Source organism: Lepisosteus platostomus, chromosome 18 (genome assembly GCF_059453375.1).
Source record: "Lepisosteus platostomus isolate fLepPlt1 chromosome 18, fLepPlt1.hap1, whole genome shotgun sequence".
Lineage (NCBI taxonomy): Eukaryota > Metazoa > Chordata > Actinopteri > Semionotiformes > Lepisosteidae > Lepisosteus > Lepisosteus platostomus.
Window position 1 is genome coordinate 11,796,466 of NC_142628.1, and position 25,549 is coordinate 11,822,014.

Sequence of the window (25,549 nt, forward strand, 5' to 3'; positions counted from 1 at the left end):
TCAGAATTCTTCTAAATGCTTTTTAACTTTATAACACCCTTCTGCCACCATTTATTTTAAAGTTTTGAATTCTACTTTAATTCTTTAAAACAAATAGACAATGTTTTACCTCTCTGATATCTCTCTGAAACTTAGTGTTCATTTCTTCAGATTTGATGAGATCCTTGCGAGCTGTATCCAGATCTTCTTCCAGTTCCACCACTTTGCTTGAGAGAGATGCTAGTCTCTCCTTCATTTGACTGAGTTCTTTGCTCTGCCTGTCTATTATTTCTTGAAGCTCTAGGACTTTAGCAAGATCTTCCTCGTGGTTCAGAGATTCATCTGATGATCTCTGCATGAAAACAGAAACAAATAATGCTTAATTTCCTTTACCGGGAAATTAATTTTTACACACCCCTCCCCACCCCACTTTGTTTGTCCAAATTAATAAGACAGCTACAACCCCAGCATAAGGACTGCTTGCCATCCAAGAAACATAGACACTTTAGTCATTTTTTTTGACTGGACAAAATAAGTCAATGGAGCTATGCTTATTCAGAATGATGACTTGGAGAGTATTCATTTTTACATCAGAGTATTCACTGGAGAAATCCTATCCAGGATTTGACCAGCCCTCTGGTCTGGAGTCCAGAATACCAGCCATTATGCCACACTGCTGCCCCAATGTAACACCCACCAATTTTTACACTGAACCCAGTACCCTGGATTAGGCATAGTGGTTGTTCTGGGTAGACAGAACCTAACATTTACAAATTAAAAAGGTACATATATGTTGAACTCAAGGATTAAGTAGGGAAGGAGCTCAGACTATATTGAACTAATTTCTATATGACCCATTGACACACTTCGGCTACGTTGTTAATTTTAATCTTTAAATGACATTACTGCCAGTAGAGGGAGCAAAAACACATTAACAAGTTCTTATCTGTTCCCCACAGATCAATCCCATTTAGGGGCTCTTCCTAGTTCTATATTATCGTCTATATTAGGACTGTTTCTACTCATGCAAGGCATTATTTTAGCCCAGCAGAAATTCATAAGAATGCAAAATTAATGTATTTTCTTACAAAAGCTCTTGTTCCCAATTTTACAAAAAGGTAGTCAGCAGGGTAGTAATGGTCACCAACTGACACCAAACTTGCATTACACTTGCATTAAACTTACTGCACTGAGCATCAAGGCTTTTCTTTTACCACACTGAAGATGGTCCGCGGTGATCTAACAAAGATTTCCATAGCTTGTTCAATAATCACACTCAACTGTCTTACAGTTTATCAAACTGAACACACTGAACAGCTAAATCCGTCTAAACTAAAAATGCTCATCACCAGGTGTTACAGATGTTTTAAGGTCTATTACTAACCATCACTGCTTTTGCAAGGATTATTATTTCTCAAAATCTGACAGTGCAGAACAATTAAAAATGGTGAGAAAAAACAGAAAATAAACTTTAAAGTGCAATGAGTTTTAAATGGAAATATTAGAACCTTACCTTTCCATTTGTGCTTGGTGTATTTTCAGCATCATGGTTTAACTCTACTGTTCCATCGACAAATACTTTCTTCTGGCTGTTCTGCTCCCTTAAAATCATCAGCTGTGATTCAACAAAAATGCATTCGAGTTATGAAAAAAGAAATTTAAAAAGTATAATTTACAAGTATAACACTGTAAATTTTATCACTGGTAAGGTTGGAAAAAGACCAACAGGGTTTTCTTTAAAAGACATAGTATATTAGGAACTGCTAGTGTTTTTAAAGTCTCTTTGTGAAGTCTGTAACCGCAATTCGCACCACAGTTATGTGTTGGGATGCTGAACGTACAAGGCAATTTCACTAAACCACCAGTTAAAATCTTCAGCTGGCACACACGTGAGAAAGAGAGATGGCATTACTATTCAAAATGTGGTTACACTATTACTTCCTTGGTCAAAATCCTTTATATAGCCCAAATTGTTTCACAATATCCCGCCACAAAATCCGACATGCCAAGATATCAGGACGTTTGTATATAATTCTTCTGAATCCATTACGTAAGCCTCAATTGTTATTACAGAGTATGATCCAGGGAATATTCCTGTATTCTTTTAATTCTTTATCACTCTCTAATCCTTCTACCTGCTCTACAGCTCTATGAATTAAGGGTGTGTTGCATTTGATAGAATCTATGCAAACTGAGTTTTAAACAGTGCTGTTTGCCTTGTAAATTTAAAAGCAAAGAAACAGGACAGCAGGCTGCAGAGAAAACTGACTTCAGTTACAATGCTGCAGCAGAACACCTCCAAATAAAATGAAGATGTTGTGCCAGATAAAGGAAAAACTAGAACCGATTAGCAGATCATAAAAAGAAAAGAAAACTGGCTAAACTAGATCATCATGAATTGTATTTTTCAACCTATGGGTGGATTTCTAGTGGTCATACAGGTAAGTGCGCTTATTAGCAACATGTTTCTGACGAGGTCTGATTATTCTTAATTACTGTGTAGTAACAAATGTAAACAATATTATTAAGAGCAACATAATCAGTCCCAGTGTATACACACATTAAAACGATTTGTTCATCCTAAAAATCAAATTTACAGATAATACTAAAGCGAGTGATTAAGATCAGGCACTTACTTCTTTGTGTGAAGACGCCAGCTGTTCTTCCAATGCACTACATCTCTCTAATGCAACACGCAATCTTTCCCTTACCTGGACAGGAAACATGTTAACAAGCCAAAGCAAAGAGACTGTTAACCATGTACTAGATTGCATGAAGGAAGAAAAACATGGGAGGAAACAAAAACTGCTGCATGAAGCAGAAGCTGGTCACAAGACATAAAAACTCATAGATTTGGATTACAAGGACAGTAACTGGGAAAAAAAACAAAAGCTAATACCTCAACACATCAATGTAAACTAAAATCGAATTAGTGACTACTATAATCATATTCCAAATTTTAAATGCTATTTTTTTCAAGAACATAATTCAATAGAAGCTATGAATGACATCAAGACTGACATTTTCCCATTTTCCTCCATGGTTAAATTGGCCATCTAATCCATGTACCATAAAAAGTTTTCCCCACAGGGAAGATAAAAGGACAAATAATTCACAACCACATAAATTAACATGTAGTAAAGGTTAAAATAAAAGAATATATTTCAAACTGGAAAATATGCTATACATACAAAAATAAAAAGGTCATAGAATTTTAAAAAACTATTTAATACTGCAGAGCTTTTTTCCTGAATGTATTTGAAACTGTTTAACGTTACTTATAACTGAAACCACATCAAAATTATATTAACATCCACCACAAACCCCATACATATTATCAGGAAGAAGCTATTGCTTCTTATAACCAAATAAGGGGTTTATACAATATAGATCAAGCCATGAATTACCTTTTCATCTAAAGCTTTGTGGTGTTCAAATAAAGACTTTAGTGCTTTGAGGACTTCCACTTCACTGGATACCCCTGCTGGAGACTGTGCTTGTCTTTTCACTACCGTCATTCTGAGAGAGCGCTCGTGCCTGGAGACAAGGCACTCCAAGTGTTCTAAAAGCAGCTGCAAAAACCAAATAAAAAACAAAGGCCACACAAACAGGATTTAAAATACATGAGGACGCTACCAGTGGCCAGAACAGTGACTTCCAAAATCTGTTATCATGATTTTCATTTTTATATGCACGGTAAAAAGAGGATAAAAACTCCAGTGACCCGAAATAAAACCTACTAAATTAAGCTGAAGGGCAGCACCAGAAGCTGTATAAAAAGCCTTCCTACACAACTGCAATTTAAGTGCCAGCAAAGCTTCACTTCCTACACATTATGGGATACTTAAATACACTGGGATATTTAAATAGCTCCTGTATGTATGTAAACAAAAAGTGCTTGAAGAACAGTGCTGAAGCAGAGGTCTTCAATCCACACAACAGTTACCATACTCTAATTAGTAGCTAGGTTTTTCTCAGAACTGCCCACCCAAGTCCCCCTTTCCAAATGGGTCCCAGACCGTCTTCGTAGATCACCAGAACTTCCTGTCAATCCAAGATTGGCTTCAGATGGAATCCAATTATATCTTCCTCCGATATTTTCAGACCAGACAAAATCCATGCTTAGGATACCGGTCTCTTAAGACATGTCAGCAAAGGTGACTGAATACAAAGTGCCTAGAATGTCTTATGATCATCATTTAACCTTTACCATGGAATGTCTAATCAAAATTGATGAACATGCATCAAATCATACCCACACTCATTAAGCCAAGTTCATGATCAGTTCAAGGTTAATCCATGCAGGCATTCATCTTTAAACTTCCTATTGTATGAAAAGCTGACTGCATGGCCTGGTTAAAGTTTACAAGCAGTTACTGACCCGTGTGTTGTTTCTTTCAGCTTTCAATTCAGAAATTTCTTCTTCTCGTTCAAGTAGTTGTTCTCTGCATACATTAAGTTCTTTAGTAAGTGCTGCAAACTCCTGAAAGCACAAAATGGACCACAGATAGTCAAGTTGAGAAGCTACAAAACTGCAAAAGCTAAGTCTAGAAGAGACCACCCCTACAGTAGTATTTTAAAAGGCATTTCTAAGAAAAAAAGCTAAATACAAACAAGTATGGGCATATTTCTCAGGTGGAAATAAGATCTGAAAGCTGTGATTAGAAATAGGGTTAAAATGTTATTTTTTGCATTATCATGTACAGAGAGTGCCAAGAAAATCTGTGGACTGTCTGCTTCTTGCTGCTTTTCCCCCCAAATGGACGGATTTAACCAAGATAGCCTAGTTACTGAACAATTATCAAGGTCTCTTTAAACAATTACGAAGGCCACAGAAACCACAAAAGATCACAAAATAACACACAAGCACGTGTAAATTGTAAAGGGTGTTGCAATTGCATGCACAACACACAAACCAGGCTGCAAAATTTTAGAATTCATGTTTTACAAAAAGTAAAAGCACTACAGCTATTTAACACATTTCAAAAACAGATATTTAATCAGAAAAAAATGCTTCTTTTTGGATATTTCATACTCAATGCCTTATAGTGCAAGGGTAAAATTCTTGGCGTTTTGGAGAGTCTCTATTGTGCAGAAAGTTGGGCTTTGTTTTTCTGAAGTCAACAGGTATATAGCTTGTTGTGAAAGCTTTATCAGTCACAAGTGTTGAAGCAGCACTGACGTACTGGATTCGGAACATATAAACCCTCAGGCAACACCAGTTCCTGTGCAATTACCCAAGTGTAATGTTGCATTTATTTTACCATGTTAACCGCACCCTCTACCTCAGAGAATGTGACCATTTTTCCGCCAAGTTCTGTGTAGTGAATAAACAAAATGAAACAAAAGCACAACACTATGATGCATTTGTATCCTTACAGGTACAGGAGGGAAAAAATACCACAGCCTAAATGTTATTGCAATTGTTTGATTCACTTCACTATACATTTCACATCTATGTTTAAGATAACCATTCAACTCATTTTAGGTAACCAAGTTTTTATTTTTATTTCTGAACAGTCCTCACACTTTGTACAATACTGTCTCTTCAGGTTCACATAACTAAGACGTTTTGTAAGATTTCACAAAATCTTGTTTTTACTTCCCTGAATTAGTTAAGAATATACAACAAATCTGCTTTTTCCCCTACCAAACTTACATTTGAATCTAACTCAGCTATGTTTTTTTTAGATTCAGTCCACAAAAACAAGAACTTTATTGTTCTGAGCTGTACTTTGGTGCAGTTTAATCCAAGGCAAAAAATAGAACCCCAGACATACATAATTATCCCATTCTTTGACCTTCAAGAAATGGTATTTCAGATTAAGAGCCTACCCAGATTTCTCAGAAATCTCATCCAACCCTTGAGAAACATTACACAGCAGTTCTGAAACCTTTCACAGGTCTAATGAGTCAAATAGCATTTGGATGCACAGAAAAGTCAGTAAAAGAAAACAGTAAACTAAACAGTGGAGTCCCCTAAATTGGTATTTAAGATGCACAACTCATCTGGCTACTTATAATTTAGCCATTACAACACATGGCCAATATATCCCCATGCTGAAGCACATCTGAGCTGTGGTCTGAGTTTATAGCCAAGTGTAAATCCTGTAATAATCCTTCCCATGATTGGTATAAAATTATTAAAATATGGATCATGGTTTAAATGCAACATTTAATATTAAGGAAGACCTAAGTAAATCCTAATCATATTGTTAAAGAACTACCACACAGTTTTGTGGCGAGTCCAATCCTATCCATGTTAACGCAGAAGAATCTCTTTTCAGGTCACTCTGTGAGAGGGGAACTGCAGAGACAGCAGTTCAGTTCAAGGAGCATTTCTGACCTTGGCGCCCAGCCAGCAGGGAATACTGAAAAACTATTCATGGCATGTTGGAGTGCAAATCTGTTTGCTTTCAAGACTTTAGGGAAGAGTTCAGTGGTTTACAGAAGTGGTCTGCCTCGTAATCCAAAGAGTATAAAAAATACTGCATGCTCTTAAAGAAATAAGACCACATTTGACTGGTACTACACAATAATGGCTACAGAATGCACATTTAGATGTGTTGTTTTTAAAATAAGAGAATACTGTATAAAAATACTTTCAAAATAAAATCCCATTAAGCTACTTTACAGAACAATAACACATGTGCAGGGGTTGAACTTATGTGTAACTAAAGACCACTCAGTTTCCAAAAAATAGCTTAAGTGTTAACGATACAGTAAGAGGAATGCTAAAAGCACTAAAGCTGGTCTGTCTGGAGAGTGAAAGAGGCCACAAGTTGAAATGATGTACAAGCTCATATGTCTAGCAACAAAAACTTTAAAGTCGGGTATTTAAAAAAAACACTACATAAACACTTCCTAAAGGCAGTGTGGGGTCTAATTTATTATACTGGAAAGTCACTAATGGGGGGAGATCCAAGAACCACAGTACTATATTTGTTCTTGGTAAAACTAGAAGTGATCTTTATTTTATAAAAAGAGAACAGACACATAATGTGGCCCTCAAAAACAGCTTTTTGTCAGTTTTAAATGTGGAGGAGGCTAGGTCTTCCGGATTAAAAATGAAATCTTAGCAAAAAAAGGCACATCATGAGTTTTATTTGTATATTACAGACCTTAATTTTGTTGGACTGCTGTATCCTTGCTTGGAACAAAAAACGTCTGTCACATCCAAGACAATACAGCAACAGCACCCCAGATGAATGTGCCCCTTTCCGTTAAGCGGAGGTCACCTATGAGCTCCAGTGAGGGTGATGAGTAGAGGTGTGTCTGCGGTCTCCAGGCACAAGCCATTACAATGCAATCAGAAAGAGGCACCAGCGAAAGCAAGTTTCTCCTCTGTCAATGGCCATTCTCCTGGGGGGATTAAATTTACAGCTGTGTACAACAGATGATACTATACTTAAGCCTTTATTTCCCTGCAGCCAGGGATTCATTACATAAAGGAAGGAGGAGGGGACAGCTCAGTGAGGAGGTGTTGTGGATCAATTTCCTCCTAGCTTGATGGGAGCAGGGTCACAGGACATACATTTTAAAAGTGCCCTAATTGTTTCTTTATACAGGGAAGGGAACAGGCTCCTTTCTCTTTAATAAAAATTAATAATATGCAATATGAGAGGGCTACATTATTTTAATGTTCTGTTTAACAGTAAATATGTATAGAATAGAAGGCTGTCCAATCCTAAAAATGATTCCTATTTTATTGGGAAGTATCGCATGGGCAATTCAGGCTTGAGGATTCCAAAAAGTTTGTTGAAATGGCAAGAGCCAAGCCTCAAGAGCCTGCTTAAAATACATGTATGCTTGCTTGCACCATCGCTTTCAAGCTAAGAGCATTAAAATAAAGAGGAATTTAAAGATCTTGTGGTCCGTTATCTGCCAAGTGAATGTCTCTTTTGAATACTTAACTGTTCTCCAACTCCGCAGACATCCTAATAAATAAATTACACAAATAAAACCCCATCCAGGCATCCATTGCTTCTTAAAGTGACAAGCTTTCTAACTGCTCTGTTTGGATACATTACGCAGCCATTGGTGCAGTCAGGTACAGTATACTGAATACAGTACAGAGCCCCTTCATAAAATATGCATTGGAAACCATATAAGCTAATGAGAGACAGTTTTGTGTTGGCTCTTCGGTGCACAGATGTTATCCAGGTACGTGCCTTTCTACATTACAAATCAACTGCCTACCTGACAGTCCCTCACTACCTTCGTAAAAGTTCACATATTCAGTTAGAATCTTTTTGTAACGATGTAGTAGGTGTATATTGAAAAAAGCTACAGTATTTTGATTACAACGTTGCAGCAGAGATACCTGAAAATAAAGTTAGAAGTCCCCAGAAAAACATAAAAATGAAGAAATGTATTGTTTTTATGTTTTTATGCTTCAACAGCAAACACAATACCTACTAGGGCACTCATTAGAGCCTAGTGTCTTTATAAAGGTTCTGCATTTTTATTCCAAGCATGAAAAACGAAAAACAATGAGAAAATCTGCAACGTAACCTAGAAATACATCACTAGGTGTGTTTATTTTATCCTCTGCCTTTTAATTTTTTCACATCAGTGAAAATTTGTTGAGGCTGCTGAAGTAGAACAGGGGAGCTCCAATTCAGAGCTGTATTACACACAGACTATAGTATGAGTTTGCCATTGAGAACAAACATCTGGTTACTGCACATTTAAAACCACACAAACTGCTGGACCACAACTAAAAAAAATACCGTATGTCACTCCAGTACAGTAGATTTATTGTTTTAATTTCGCACAACTTCTTAATTTATATCTCGTGAAATCTTTTGTACCATTGCACTTTGCAGTTCTTATATGGCTGAAAACGCAACACAGCTGATAAGGTCATAAACACTGCAAATGTTAAGTATAGAGAATACTATTAAGATCACAGATACAGGGGCATCTGAATTTCCAATTTTCTGAAATAATCAAAGAAAAAAAAAGGTATCAAATGGCCACTAAAAACAATTTACTATCATAACTGTAAAGACGTGGCGCATCACGTATTTACACACTTGGGAGAAAAAGTGCTTTTCTAATTGAAAATAACTTGTTCGTTCAAAGCTCCCACAAATGCTAAATCAGCAACTGCGAACGATCTCGACTCGGTACAACCCTCCGAGCCATGCACACACCGAGCGCCGCAGTGCCCACAGCCGTGGAGACTGCCCACTCCCAGCTCATCGGCATGACACGCCCAGATCATGCCAACCCCCAGACAGCAAGAACGCCACTACTATCGCGTGCCTGCCATCTGAGGGATCCCAATTCAGTTAGCTACCCGTTTCTGCGATACAGTCCACGTCTTGACAAACCACGCTGGCCCCAGCGTTTGTTAATGAACTTTCATACCACATTTAGAGCAGTTCACTAGAACGTCCTTGGTGGCAACAAGAAAAAGGTCAAGAGAGATCTGTAGCCTTAATCCACGTACCATCTAACGATCAGACAGTATGCACAGTCCAGAGAAACTATAAATTGGAACAGGATGTTTTGAAGAGGATCCTTACAAAAGTATAGCAAAAACTAGTAAAAAAAATGTCTTCTACAAAGCGTCTGTAAGGCCTAAGATCAGCTGAGCTCACATGAAAAGTAACTTTCAGGCAAAATTAAGTGAGCAGATGGGATGATTTGCAGTTATGGCATTTTGCTGTTCATAAAACTGGCAGAGTCTGAAAATCCAACTGAACAGACAGCATTTTTTTTATACTAGTCTCCTCCTTAGGACTCTTGCTGAAACGCAAAAAAGTTGAACATGAAAAGAAAAAAAAAAAACTCAAAGCAATTCAACATTACAAACACCATCTGTGTTTGAAGCTTCTCTCAGTGCACTGTGCGCTTCTGTGTTCCAGCCAGCCTGCTGAAGAAAAATGCCTGCTCTGTAACTCTTACCTGAACTGTATTTTGACCTGTTATTTTTTGCCATGGTGCTTCTTTACCAACAAACAATTCTCCGCAATTTAAAAAATAAAATCCACCTTCCCTTTAAAGGAGAGAAACAAAATGTCAAAATATTAGGGGGGGCTGCCAAGTAGCAGGTAGCTTTTTAAGAGAGTATTTGAGTCACACAGAGCAGTCTTTTAGTCCTTGAGTTTAAACCACAACGGAAATTTATTGAGAAACAAAAATAATGCTCTCTAATTAATCCAGATAGAATATCTGTTCCGACATGCCACGATGACTCAAATCATGAATCCGTGACGGAATTCAGGTCTGAAAAAAGAAGACCAACAGCTAACTTTGGCAGATTATGTGGCTGCAAGCAATACCTGACTGTTTCAGAATCTTAAGTCATGAAAAGGTTGTATGGGTAGTGCACCATCCTGTTAAAAAAAAATCTTCCAAAGCATACGTGCAAAATGGATTTTGTGACCAAGTACCACCAGCAGCTAGACCCTTTGACAAATGCAGTTCTAAGAATCTGAATTCAACATGCATATTTCTCAACCTTGCTAGTTCCAGTGGTGCATCAGACTAGCGGATACATTTGAAATAAAAAAAAGACTACTAAACATAAGTGACCAGCCCATAGAAAGAAAATAACTATTCTTGACAGCCTGGGCCGCCACACTGTGCCGAGAGTAAATGACTCTCAAGACAAAAACCAGGTAACTACTGCCAGAAATCTCACATGCAGGAATCTGTACTGGACGGACAACACAGAAACCATTTCTTTTTTGCATTCATGTTATGAAACAGAAATCAGATTTGGAGTTAAAATAAACAAAAAATGTTTTCTTGGAGAGTTTTTCTTCAGGTATTCGGATTAGTCCATTTCTGTGTTGTACCCATTCACTTTCTTTTTTGAATACTTTCCTTAATTCAACATGATTTGTAAAAGGGCTGCAATTCAGGAAACGTGCTCACGTCATATACCCCAGAACAGCAGCGCCTCATGTTTATTTTATGCAGTAAGCACAGCAAAGTGATTGTGCTGGTGGCAATATCCATGGAGGGTGAACTACTCAGTCTGCCCCAAGAAAGAAAGACCTTCCAGGCCTGAACAGTTTACAGAGCAGATGTCTTACACTTTTCAGGGAGGGAATGAGGACTTGGGATATTCAATAAAGTGACCAAAGGTAAAACAAACAATTGAAGTTATACACCTAAAAATAGTCTAGGCAGGATCTGATTTACTTGTTCAACCAAAAAAAGCCACTGTGAAACTATAAATGCCTTAAATACACACTTATGAAAACTAAATTAGCAAAATCCTGTGACCTGCTTAGTGATTTTTTCAGACAAAACCACATCTGTCAAACAAAGGAGTTTCCACTCCGACACCAAAACACAGCCGCAAAGTTGCTGGTTTTTTACACAGCCGGAGGTGAGGATCTAACCTACAGTTAATTTAAAGAGCAGATAAACAATTAACATTTTATAAAAGCTCACTGGAGAGACAGATATTAACATGAAAATGTATTTAAAATGGAAAATGCATTGCAAGTTTGAGATGCTTAAGGGCTGCTCAGAATGTTCCGCTGCAATTAGCACAACAAACTACAAGTCATGAAACCATTTAAAGTTTAGCCATTAACATTTTTCCCCCCCAACACTCACAAGAATCTATTTTGATAACGACACATATCTAGAGGAGAGTAGGTTTTCCTCTCAATTTCTAACATTGGTGCACACTTTTCACTTCACGGTTTTAAAACGGGGACTCAGTAAAACCTGCTAGGGTACAATTACTGAAAGAAAGAATAGTCTTTTGCTGTCCGTGAATGAACTTGCTGCATATGATGATCGATTTCTAGCAAGTGGAAACTATTTAAGATGGAGAAATATGGGCAGACACACGATCCAGTGTGGAAAACATGTGCACTGCTTTATTGGGGTCTGCACAACCCATTTTCATCTTTCCATAAACCCTGCTTTCATCTTCAGCTCTCATCACAAGACTAATTAGTCTGTTCCCTCTTCTGACTAAAAAAAAAATAAATCACATGAGGTGTGCTCTATTCTCTCACAAGCACAAAGACCACACTGTGCTGTTAGAAACAAACGCAGAATCTCAGACCTCAACGAGATTTAATCCCTTTTAATTTGTCAGTCAGGGGAGGCTCATGAAAATTTGCACATTGTGGGTTAAAATGACAGTAGGGCAGAGTGGATTATACAGCCTTAATCCCTATTTACTATATTTACATTCAAATTCATTACTGCCCCCAAAAGAAAAACAGCCTTAAATTACAAAAAAACAGCAAAATAATCAAGCTTAAGTCCTTGTGGCCCATTACAGTAAAACAGTTTTACACGGCAATCCCACAGTTTACATAACTACTCTTTCTGTGCAATTCACGAGAAAACAAGGCATTTGTGAATCTATTTGAATCTAAGAAGTCCTGGGCTTCACAATAACTACTGCATCGTCAATCCCCGTGACATTCAACATACATAACACTTCATGCCGGACTGCTCTGGAATGCCATTCTGCATTCCATATATATACACACACACACTGTATGCCACTTCCCCATGAAAAAAGAAAATGGACTGCTGTGTAGCCAGGCAGTTGAGCCCAATGGCTATACTCTCAGAGGAGTAAGATAACTTTATCTATTCTAAAAAAATCTCTCACTGCAGGAAGGAAAGAATTTAGTAGCACTCTCTGCTTCCTTTATTACATTGAGCCAGGCAGGCCCAGCACTAAATTACATTTTAAATCAAAGGAGACGAACGACAGAAAATTCATTTTTCAGGAAAGCACCCCTCCCCCCCTCAACACTTTTATGTTGAGGTAGCACATTGCCTACTCAAACACCACGGTGCTGAATTATTCCATTTCTTCAAACATTATTGCATTCTTTCTAAACTAATGTAAATGAAAAGCTCAATTTTAAAGGGGACCTGAAATGCTGTTTTTATATTTCCGGGTTAGATTGAGTGCATTTCAAACCACAATGAAAGTAAAATGTACACAGTAATGTAAAAAAACTCAGATTTACATCACAAAATAGATTAAATTTCCAGGGATGGACAGCGTCATATTCTGCTATTCAGAACAAGACAACAAAATCTGAAGTAACATGAAGCGTCTCTATTACATTGTAAATAAACAGACTTGTGAATACATCTTTTTTAATCCAACAGAAATATTGCTCTCGACTTTGAGATGGTTTTTCTGACAAACACTTGTTGTACTTGGTGACGCTGCATGCAGAGCAAGTTGGAACATTTCTGTTCTGCTGCAAAACCTATACTTATTTGCTTGTATGTCGCATTACATTGGTCATTTCAGCAACTAGTGAGCAGGAAGGGCCGCATCATGTAGCAATTCTAGAAAATTCTCGCTCGCGCCTGTGGGGAGACGAGGGGTTGCAATACCATAGTGACTTTCAGTACTTTCACAAAGATCACAATTTTGTGCTTAATTCGTGATTTGTGAAGTTTTGCAATACTGTCCATTAACTTATTTTCTTATTGAGATTTATTAACTGGTCTAGGAAATTTGGACTGCAGTTCACCTTAAAACGCGTCAGAACCAAATAATGTTTTATCCTGAATAAAAAGAATAAGGACAAATCCACCCATCTATCTGGCTACTTTGAGACACTAAAGACATGAATGAGCATAAACAGAGTTTTAAACAAGGTCAACATTTCCACTAACCATACTGCTTTAAGTTCATAATTCACATAGACTCACAACAGCCATTTGTTAAGAGGGTTGAGAAGCAGTGCTCATTTCTAAGGTACTGTATTCTGAATATCTGATTACTATGAAGAGGTACTAGCTACTGGCCACTGAAAAGACTAGACCTTCAGGTTTTTTTTTTTTTTAATTCCTTTTATCCCAGGCAATTAAGTAAAACTTCTTAGCCAAAACCTAACAGCATCATTCTTTTCTCATAACTACACAATATTGGCCATGATTCACGCATCCTTTAAACAAAATTGCACAGTCATAGAAACTCCACGTATCTTCACTACAGCTTTCTACTAAAGCCTGTAACAATACTCACTATTAGTACCATCTGCACTTTTTCGTTCATTAAATAATTTGAATGTCTCATTTCAAATAGTCCTAGAGGCAAAAAAAAAAAGAGTTAACAAACAAGGTCATCTAAAGAGAATTTCATAAATAGCTGATAAGCAAAATGATGCAAGAAAAAGGGGTAAAACAATGGTGGAATTTGCCCTGTTATATCATAGTCAACACGAATGAACAGGCAGCTTCCAAATATGAGCACAGTTTAAAAAGCAGACTAGTATTATCAAAAATCCACAAAAGGTCTATGCCCAAGTTTATTTTAATGTTACCCTACCTGTTAAGAGATAGTTTGTACACTCACTAATTCACTGGATTCTGCAATTTCATTCACTAATTGATTCACTAATCCCAAATGTTCCCTGGTGTGTGGTTTCTATCTGAGCACCCCTAATGTCAACAAAGCAGCTCTTGCTCAGAGAGCTCTCCCACTTCCACAGAGGCTGGATCGGAAACTTAAGAACAGGCCAGCAGATGATTGCCTCTTTGTATGCTGACCACAGCCACAGGGCACCTTTAATTACAACATTTCTGCTCCAGTACCCCTGCTAATGGCACAAGGGCCATGCTTGTGTAGCTGCAGATCTCCCAGCTGTAAAGTGGTCCGTGATGATCCCATCAATAAAAAGAAAAGGGTCACCCCACCAGTTTTATTTCTAAACCCACCCCCAGCAATTACTGCCTTTTTGGGCCTTACACCAAAATACAATTTTGCCAGAGCTATAGTTACTGTAGGATTCAGCTCAGACTATATTAGGGAGAGCTTTATTGCCACTTCAAGCCAACAAAAACACTATCCCTATCCAAGCCACAAACATCCTCAAGAAAGCATTTCTGCTACATGAATGGCTTTTCTGCACCCTGATTACTGTAAAGGTTTCCAACAGGCCAAATGATTAAACATTAAAGAAAGGGAATTAAATTGTGGATTTTTTTTATTATTCTTCGTGTAAGTCCATAAATTCCATAGAGCTAACACACAAAAACTCGCTCATCAACTGTAAATGTGAGGCATATACCTTCTGGTAAAAACTAAGTCTATTGTTAGTACAGATCCAAAGCACTTTTCTGCCGTCATGTAATAAAATGTACCCTTCATTCTTTAAACAAAAATATATTATGTTTTTACATTGCTGAAGTAAAGCTGTACAACAATAACCAAGACAACATAAAAGGGGTATTCAAGAGCACACCTGAAAGCCTCCCTTTATGGAACAGACAAAACAACAGGAAAAAAAACACATCATTACAAGCCCACACATACAGATATGTTGTCATGCTATCACATGAATTTACAACACGTACAAAGGTTAACAGGTCACGTCAACAAGCCGAAAGCATAACTTGATGGAAAATAATGGTCTCAAACAAAGAGTTTATTATTTTCAAATGCCATTGTAAAAGATTGAAGCAGGTTGACGATCTACATTTTTACTAACTTTCATGGTTTCTGTTACGCATCATGTTACCCACTGGTGAAGGATGGAATAAAATTAAAATGCACACTAAAGAGGCCTAGATGTTCAAACTATGTGGTTTCAACATGGTAAAATATCAAGTCTCTTTGAGAAGACGTTTGCCAAGTAAAATGTGTACAACAAACCAGTTAAACATTGCCAGTTATACACACACTTAACTGCTTAGTGAAAACACTGATTCTATAAAACACCACAGAAGTTAAAATATGGTTCTTAAAAACTTAGTTGAGATTTGTCTTTCACTGAAGAGGTTTCAAGTAATATATGGAGCAGGTCTTCAGTTTAACAATTAAAGACAACAGTAATTCATCAACACTTTTAAACCAGTTATAAAGCAGTTTCATTGTTCTTGAGGTAAGCAGCAACTCAATCCACATACAGTATTGATGATTTCTTGCAGGAATTACTTTAAAGAAATGAACAGTAGATATAAAAATACAATTAGGAAACTTTGGCAATTGTACAGGAGTACAGACATAACAAAAATGAAAAATTAAGCTAAATGCATATATTACTGTAATTAACAGCAAGGGAAGCTGGACTCTCAAAGGCAAGACCTATACAACTGTTAATAAGTACAACTAATTCCAGATAAAAAGGGTTTAGTAATATTTCTAATGATACAGTTTTTAACCTCCAACAGAAGCCACAGATGCATTTCTTCCTCTCAACCATAAGCAACTACCAGAAAAACACTACTTAAATGTTAAAAGAATACTTTCCCTGTAACTATGGAAATGCAACAGGTAGGCACAATTATCCCTGTAAAGTCTTACCAAAATAAAAAGCCACATTAGTATAATCCAACACTAATACAACCAGCAGAAATCTGGATAAAAGAACGCAACCTTACAGGCTGCAATGCAAGATGTGGAATTTGATCTTGGGCAACGGGGAATTTACCACTGTGGGGTTGTTTTAATTGAAAATGAGGCAGCGATGGGAGAAACCTGAAAGTGCGTTATTTCTGCCCTACCGGCTGCTCTGGGAGCGTTACCTGAGGCAGGGCCGTGTTGAGCTGTCTTTGTAGCGAGTCCCGCTCGTGGGTGACCTCATGCAGCTTGCTCTGCGTCAGGCCCAGGTTCTCCTGGGTCTCTCGCAGCGTGTCCAACAGCCTGTCCCGCTCCTCCAGCATGGACACCATCAGCTGCTCGAAGTGCCCATCCGAGTCCGACTGCAGGGGGGACCCGGAGCCTCGTCCCCCCCCGCCGCTGGCCGGGATCTCAGCCTCGCTGATAGTGGGCATCACCTCGCACATCATCTGGAGGAGGAGGGCACAGTAAGCAAAGCTCAAGGTACACTGGCACTACCCTCACCCCGGTCAAGCCTTCTTCAAATCAGAAGCAGTGGCCCTGACGCGGACTTCGGTTCCAGCACATCTTAACTTGAAAGAACTGGACCTTCTGTTGAGGTTTCTGCAGAAGCGAAGCACAATTTAGGACACCAGGATAAAAACAAAAGCCATAGCAACCCCCGCACAATGAAAAGCTAGGCTCTGCAGATTGACCGCCTTTTACTATTACAACTTTATTTTCCAGGGTTTTTGTTGTAGTTAAGTCCCAGGAAATGTCACAACCAGGTCAAGATCTAATGCAATAGATTACAGGAATTACCAGTCAAGCTCCAGACAAAATGTGGGATCAAAAAAAAAATAACAGTAAACAATAGAGCAATGCCTTTTAAAATCCCTAGTTGAAGACATTCATTCAGTGCTAAAGGCACTTGCTTTTTATGGCTTGCATGTCAGAAACCATTGTGTTCAGCTCAGTGCTCCTTACAACCAAATGTCCAACACTGGGCAATTTGTCCTCAGGAAGATGTTTATGGCCATCGGATATAGAGCTCCTAATATTAAAGGCATTTAGTTTTCGTTTATCAAATGCACTGTCAAAAATAGAAATCAGAATAATATCCCTTTACAACATAGCACTTACGCAAGAGTCAATCCCACTTACTTGCATGTCAACATTCTTCTATTGGTTTAATGATAGCAGCTCTTTCAACAATTTGCAGTTTAATTGTACTTAACTAAGGAGTATGGGTGTTTTTATTCAGAAAACAGTGTTCTGATTACAAAGATACACAGCGTGGGGCAAAGGTTAATATTATCTACTTATTAGCTATTGAACGGGTAGGTCTGAGGATACACAGACAGGAACAAAGTACACCCATAAATGTCAATCAATTTGTGAGGAAAATTAAAAAGGGCAATCTATCTGGACAATACTTTTTAGGCACTTCAATATCTGTTATCAATAAGTTATTTTTTAGTTTTCCATTGACACAGAGTGCTGTATCCATTTAAACTGATAATGTGGAAGATCTGTGGTCCTGGAAATTATCTTAAATGCATTACTGACTGCATAAAGAATGCCTGGAGTGACTTAGCAATGCAGGCTTTCAAGCTTAATGTACTGGGATAATTCATGATCATTCACTTAGGACACACGCTTTAAAGAGATACATACTTCTGTCTATCGGCTGCTCAAAATGAAGTTTATGTCTTACAAATAAATCATCAGAAAGGACACCCGAGTAATAAACAGGAAAAAACCCTCTGACTTAAAATATTTGGTTCTTCTTCTGGGAAGAAAATAAATTGAGGGCAGAATTTAAATAATCACGTTGGTCTTCTCTTCATAAACTCACAATGTGTCACCACAGGGAAATATTTTCAGCTCTAGCGGACTCAATGTTTATGAATTCCAACCCCCTGAAAAACAAGCAAGATCCTTCCTGTGCAGTATTGGTACAGCAGACGCTGGATAGAACTAAGCTGCCAATTCTCCTATTCTAATTTCGTTTTTATAAAGTATTGGCCTTTATTGTGATAGAAAACACATTTAAATGTAAAAAATGGAATTCAAATGAAACCAGTTTTACTGTATATTAAACTCGTTTAAAAAAAGCGGAGAGGGTCTTTTTATTTAGGTACATTATTCGGTCTAAAAATGATGCTCTGCACCCTTTATGATAAAAAATAAGCGGAGGCGGCTACCTGTCAGAGCAGATGTGTTCGTCTGGAGTAATAGAATGAAGGAAAAGCTGTAACAGTTTTGTGAAAAGCGCTTATTCAACAGTGTTTACTGTGCGCCAGTGACGCACTGTGTGTGTGTATTGATTAGTTCCATTCGCGAGCCAGAGGCCCAGTAGGTAACCAAGCAATTAAGTTTTCCACTGCCCTGTTAGAGGTGTCTGCTCATTTAAAGGCTTTGTACAGCACGATAATGGAGCTGCGTGATCTCGAAGCCTTACATAAAGAAAGCTAACTCACCTTGCATCAGACACTGCGTTTGCAAATTCCTAAACAATTTAAATAAATAAAAAAACTTAGAAAAAGTAACCCTCTGTTGTTGCAAGTGTGCAGGCGTTACAGTCGGATGCTTAACTAAAACAAAGGAACACTTTTCAATAGAAAACGAGGGGGTTAAGAAACCGCTGTCTCCCTTCATATTTATAAATACACAAAGAACACTGTTTACCTTGCCAGAGAGGAGGAAATATCTTCTGTCAATTCCACTTTCCCCTCTTGTATGAGCTTGTTAATATAATCCTTTATGATTATTATTAGCAGCTTTTTAAAAAACGAAAAACAATATTTAAAGTGCTATCAGGTATCCTCCAAGCCATCCAACAGTAATAAATCCATCAAAGACGTAAAATAAAATATTAAACAGCTACCCAGATGGCAAAAAAGAAAATCCCAAAGGCCCGAAAGAGCGAAAGAGACTTGGATTCCCGTGACTTCCTGAATTAATGATGTATTTTAAGAACTACGAGCGCTAAAAAACAACTAAGTTACCTTATTAAGGTAAAATATAACGATCACAGCCAATCATAATAACCTCCTACAAATACCCACGGTGTTAGTGGGATAATAATATCAAACGCTTCTGGAAAACAGATGTAAACTAAGGCAATCCTGCAATTTTTATCTTCTTTAGCTGCAACCAGCGATCGGGCCCGCAACGCGTTATAATCCAGCTTCTATTAACCAGGGAGCCATCGCGAACAGCTAGGAGGACGCCGGACAGAAAACATCGAATTGGTACAGTATTTCCTCTTCGCTGCTTCTCTGTTGTCGAGGGTCTCTCCTTTCAGCCGCGTCACCAGCCCAGAAGAAAAGCAGACTCCTTTTCCAAGGGATCCGAGGAGCAGTGAGAAGCAGAGGGGATACTTGAAACTCCTTAGTCGATAAAAATCCCAATTTATCCTCAGTTCGGAAATACAGATGTCCCGGATTCCTTTGTTTCCGGGATGCCCGAGGCCGAAGTCATCCAGCGCCCGTTAATGTAACAGGGTTCAACCCCGGTTTGGTCGTCCTCTTCTGTCAGAACTACTTCTCTCCCTTTCCGTGCTGGAGCCTCGGCTCTCGTTATCTCCAGTTTCCTGTTCTCCAATAAATCACTGCGTGACGTTCCCAACGTGCACTGCGCGCTGGGAAGTATCCACTTCCAAACTGCAGCGCCCTCTGAGGTTATCCCCGGAATTAAATACGGGAATACCCCCTCCAAAATCAAGTAAAGTCAGGTAAACTGCCCCCCAATTGACTATTAGTAACCAATTGAGTTAGATGGGCCTAATGGCCTGATTTTGTTTGTAACCTTTTTTCGTATTTTCTTACTAAAATCGACTAAAATGTTTATTTCCTTCCTAAAATCTGCCTCACAGTCTCACATTCATGTAGCCATTGGGGATGTACTGTATGGTCGGAGCTAAAAGAGCTTTTTTAAAATTCTGCCCACATTTTTCCATATACTGTACCAGCCTCCAACCATCGTGCGTGAATAATTAAAGACTATACTGACGTTTCTTTGTCAAAGAGAAATGTGCCCACATGAGACTGAAGACAGGAAGGGTTGAAAAAGATGAAAATGTCAATCAATAGTTTAAAATGCAAGCCTTTATTTTATGGCTTTGTCTGGGGTGTGTTTTTAGCTGTTATATACTTACATGGACAGAAGTTATTTAATAAGAAACAATATGTATTTCAATTAAATTAAACTATAAAGAAATCAATCTTTATACCATAAAGCACTCAGATTACTAATACTACTGTTTCCTGTATTATTTAAATAATTTACCATTACCTGACCATATTGACACCCCTAGTCATTTCACTGACCCCAGCCTTTCCCCCTGCCTTGAGGGACCTATCACTCTAAATTACTGTAATTAGTCATGAACATCCTTTCTGAATAGATGGAGGTCAAAGATTAAGCTCTTCACACCTCGTTGTGTTCTATTTTCCTTTCTTTTCCCAATTTACCAGGATAATATAACAGCCTTAAAGCCCTCTGGTGCATCCACAAAGTGACAATAACTGCAGTATAGTTGTGGGAAAGATGGGACTTCAGTTGTGCTTTTAACTGGGAGTGCATGGATTTCTGGGAAGTGCTTCATTAAAAATGTCCCGAAATATAGGCTGTGACTTCAGAACATTAAAACATGAGAATAAAGTATTAAAATTAGTTCTCACACAAAGGGCTCTTACTCATTGTTTTCTTCCAGTCCCCTCCCTATTCCATAATTCATTTGTTTTATTCAAGTAAATGGACGAACCGAAAGGAGTGGAGAAGATTGGCGCTTTCTAACCAGACTTTACTCTGCGATTTTCTCCTGACTCTGTCGTTTCAGGACAGCAGAGTGCCCCATGCCCTCTCCCTTCTCTCTGCCTCCTCTTTATAAATAGAAGAAGACTGCTTTTTTCACACCTACCAGCTGCTGCATGAAAAGGAATGCACTGGTCACAGAAGATGCACAAAACAAATAGAATACAGCAAACGAAAATGTTCCCCCACATTCTTTATTAGTAAAGAAGACCAGTAAGGCAAAAATAGATGCTTAATTTATATTTCTAGGGGGCTTTCCTTATAGAAGATGTTATTTAGCATATGGTGCATATATCAAAAGCCCACCACTTACTGAAACACAAGACCAGCATTTTTGAGACAAAGATCATGATAAATAAATAAACACCCTTTGTTCTGTGGTCTTGCTGTCTGAACAAAAGAGTTATGGCTTCTACTGAGGATGAAGTGCATTCCTCTTGGCTGAAATGTGCTGGTAGTGGATGTGATCATATACAGTTGAAAATGGAAAACAGTGGCATTATTTGCATAGAAATCTTTTTGTTTGAAATAACATATTTTACAACTCACACACAGGTTATCCATGTCTTAAATCAGCCTGTAACTTTCTCTGTTTTTTATAGTTAGTATATGTTCTGGGAATACAGTAACTTTCATTAAGTTTGACTTGTGATGACTCATGGTTTTGTTTCACAGAAGCACAATCATACATATCCTGCTCATTGTGCTGAAAGCAACACTCACAATGTGTAATACAACTTTCAGCACGGCTACATAATTTTTAATTATATATTGTGCATGCAAACACCCCCTCCTTTCATCACTAGCATTTGTGCTGTGATCACGAAAGTAATGTTAAAAAAATTTTAGGAGTTAAGCAAAGATGGCAAAGTATGAAATGTTGTGTGTAGAATAAGGAGTCACAATTATTGCCTTGACTTTTAGCTCAATATTGACTTTTGTATGGTGCCAAACATGTTTGTCATCAGCAGATGCTGGAAGAACAGGACCAACATTTACAGCATAGTTATTTCATAGTTTTTGTTGTGCAAAGCACAAAACTATGTTACCATAAGACCTATACACTGGAAAAACAGTAAAATAACATTATCATTATGGTGATAATGATCAGGCAATGATCATACAGGCTAGTCTCTTCACTGCCAAACAAAGTCTCTGTGTAAGATATGTCAAGGGTTTTACATTTTGGCATGAGACAGGATAAGCAGTTCACTTTCAAAATATTCTGGAAATATTAGGAATTGATCTATGTTTAACATGACGTACAAACAACAGTTCAGATCGTACAGTATTCATGTTTTTGGAAGATGCTGTTATCATTGTAATTCATAGCATAATGTCTTGTAGTTCCACATGAAAAAATACAATTAAGTGGTATATCTGACAAATATATTTGATTATTCTTCATATACATTTTTTATGTACAAGTGCAGCACATGCAATACACAATCATGTACAATATCTATACATATATATGTATGTACACCTCAAAAAGTGTTTATGTCACTTCGCTCATAACTTGGATATTTTAACATCTATATTTCAAGTGATCGCATAACTGTACTTGAGTATACAGGACCATGGGAAATGCATACTTTGAACGGGCTGTTTTGTTTTTTCATTGGCTGATGGATGGTTTGATGTTATACTTAGAGCATTGTATTTATTTGATCCCAAGTATATAGTAAAATAAAATGTCAAGGAAAACAAAAGGCCTCATGCATATTTCACGTATTGCATTTTAGCTTCTATCATTACTCAGTTAGTTGGGGAGACAAGGATGGCACTGTCTCAGCAGATGTGTTGCCTGTGATTATTAATAGTGTGCATCTAATTCACCAGCTGGACACTTGCCATTAGAAACCTCCCAGTGGATATGGTGAATAAGCCTGATCAGACATAAATCTGTTACAGGTTTTCCAGCATTTTATACATTCTGATATAGACACAGAAAAAGAGGGCATTGCGTTAAAACAGCCACAAAAGATTGGTATTTCACTCCATTAGCTACATACTCTACGTTCCAACATGTGTATGTTTTTCACCATTATTACTTTTTTAATAAAAAGCATGCATGGTAATACATGGAAATTTTTAAACAAATTTATGCTGAAGGCTTTCTTTAGTATTTGATCATTTGCATTGATGCATTATTTAAAAAGAAAATGATAACTTCAACAATTATTACTAATACACAGCACAAAGATGTTAATTATATGTAAATATAGTAGTCCCTGCATATATTTCTACGTACTGTGTGTATAACAGCAGTGAACTTGGCTCCTCCACAAATTCCAATCTAGAGTATTTGTCAATGCATCCCTTTATCACCCCTGACATCCACTGCTATTTGAAAATCACAGTTAGAAGCAGACTGATGTGTTTTTACAGGTACCAGTAAAGAATGTAAAGAATGCATGGAATTTCACTCATTCCAGAAGTCTGACTAAAGCAGAATTTAGCCTGGAATCAATTGAATATGGTTTGGTGCAATTACATTTATCTTTCTTTGGTTTTAGAAGTTGTGGTTATTTATGTAAGTTATGTTGTTATACATTGAGTTCCATAGAATTAAATGGGTAAAGATCCACCTTGTTTAGGCATGTGGGCAGGACCAAAGTGTAGGGGATTCCAAGCTCTTCAGGAATCGTAAAACATTCTGTATAAATAGCTAGAAAATAGTACACTCAATTGCTTCTTGAGTTGAAGCAATCCTAAAAGAAATTGCAATTAAAGACAAGACTAAATTAGAAGGGTTACGAAGACTTCTTTGGCTTCTATTATTACAACTCCTGTATCTTAACTCTGGAGAGAAAGAAGGAATCTGCAGGTACAAACTGATTAGGTGGGGACAGTCATTTGCTTTTGGGTAGTTGGGTCTGGATTTCATTTCTACTATTCCTGCTTCATGCCATAATTCACAGATATTGCCAGACCTTACCAGGACGAATATGTGCTTCTTTTGGTTGACAAAGTGCAATGCTGCCTTCTGCAAGTTTATGGAAAGCATCACATTTGACATATCCCAGTGAAGGCGGTTCCTCAGGATTTGACACCAAAGAGAGTGTGTATCACCTATACCAGTGTGCGATGCTGCAAGGGTAACAGTATTAAACACAATATAACCAGCAGGACAACTTGGTCTGGGCGAAGGACTGTTTCTACACAATGAACATAAGAGACCACTGGGGGTGTTCTGGGATATTTTCAAAACAAAGTGCGATGGAGACTCCTAATTAAAATGACAACATCATTTAAAAGCTCTAATTATTTTAAAGGAGCATCTTAAGCCTTGAATTGACATTTAGGTTGTATGTTTCAAGTGTGTAGGCAGGAAATTGTTAAGGAGCATCTCTAAAGCATTATTTTTGCTTTTCGGGAGACAATAGACATTTCCTCCAAGGCCAAGATAGCGACAATACTGTGATTTTTAGACTTTTTATATAATGACAAATACACTGTACATCTGTCCACTGCACTAATGCCTATGCTACAAGCGCTGAAAGTGTGAAGCAAATTGATTGTTCAATACTGCTGCCATAACAAGTGGAAATATTCATTAGGTACAAAATCTACATTCCCCAGTACCTAATCTATTCATTAGGTACAAAACATATCCCCACATATGTTTTGTTCACTGATCTTGAAACAGCAGCAATGATGAACATGGAAAAGGAAAGCTCATTTTCCTGATCTTTTGGCTTTTGCTACTTTTTTCTCTGTTCCAGAAAAAAATATTCTGTTCTTGCTGAAACAACCAGCAAATTAATTCCAAGGCCCAGCAGGACACACTGAAACTTTAAAGGCAGAACTGACAGTGCTGTTTGGGAGAATTTAGATGCCCTAAGGGAATGCATGGAAAAATGTTGAGAGCAATCTGGCTTGGACAGAAAAACAGTCAGTGAAGCATATGGTCTATCCAAACACTTGGATGACCCTGATTTCCTGCATTAATTTGATTTTTTTGCCTTATTATTCATACCCAAAGTTGACATATTGTATAACTTCTTACAGAAGCGTGGCATTGACACAGCTGCAGGGAGTACTGTAATAAACAGTGCAAAATTGAACACAAAATGAAGGAACACATTGATTCACTGGCAACTTCAGATATGGAAAGTGAGCCTTCTTTAAAATGAAGAAATGTGAACAATGACATTATCAGAAATGAGATTTGTGACACAGTAACCATACTAGAGAAGAACAGATTTGGTCAAAGTGACCATTTATTAGCAGCATGATTAGTGGATTATCTCCCACATTTACCAACTAATTTCCAACTGAAGAATTAACTTGTGCCACCAACCACTTCCTTCTGCTGACTCAAGTGCAGAGACAGAGCTTTCAGGACAGTATTACCACACTGAGCTACACCGTGGAAGAGCAGCATTGTTCTGTTAAAATCTGCAGAAAATGTATCTTCCCTAAAGCTCTGAATTTGTGGAATATAGTGTTTCAACACAGCCA

The 25,549-nt window shown here is 37.8% G+C and overlaps 1 protein-coding gene across 15 annotated transcripts in view; it reads right to left on the reverse strand.

Annotated features, from left to right (window-relative positions):
• The window catches only part of ppfia1 (PTPRF interacting protein alpha 1), a 42,597-nt gene extending 22,715 nt beyond the window's left edge, over positions 1–19,882 (reverse strand). For 11 of the 15 annotated variants that reach the window (XM_088610927.1, XM_088610931.1, XM_088610921.1 and 8 more), the window contains exons 1-7: positions 18,953–19,881; positions 16,468–16,731; positions 4,361–4,462; positions 3,387–3,551; positions 2,616–2,690; positions 1,493–1,594; positions 110–331 (exon numbers count right to left, since the gene is read on the reverse strand). In XM_088610927.1, coding sequence (XP_088467053.1) covers positions 110–331; positions 1,493–1,594; positions 2,616–2,690; positions 3,387–3,551; positions 4,361–4,462; positions 16,468–16,731 — 930 coding nt within the window. In that variant the 5' untranslated portion in view covers positions 18,953–19,881. Of the gene's footprint in view, positions 1–109; positions 332–1,492; positions 1,595–2,615; positions 2,691–3,386; positions 3,552–4,360; positions 4,463–16,467; positions 16,732–18,952 lie in introns of all 15 variants that reach the window. The other 4 variants (XM_088610935.1, XM_088610932.1, XM_088610933.1 and 1 more) reach the window with 2 other exon arrangements.
• Between the last annotated feature and the right edge of the window lie 5,667 nt (positions 19,883–25,549).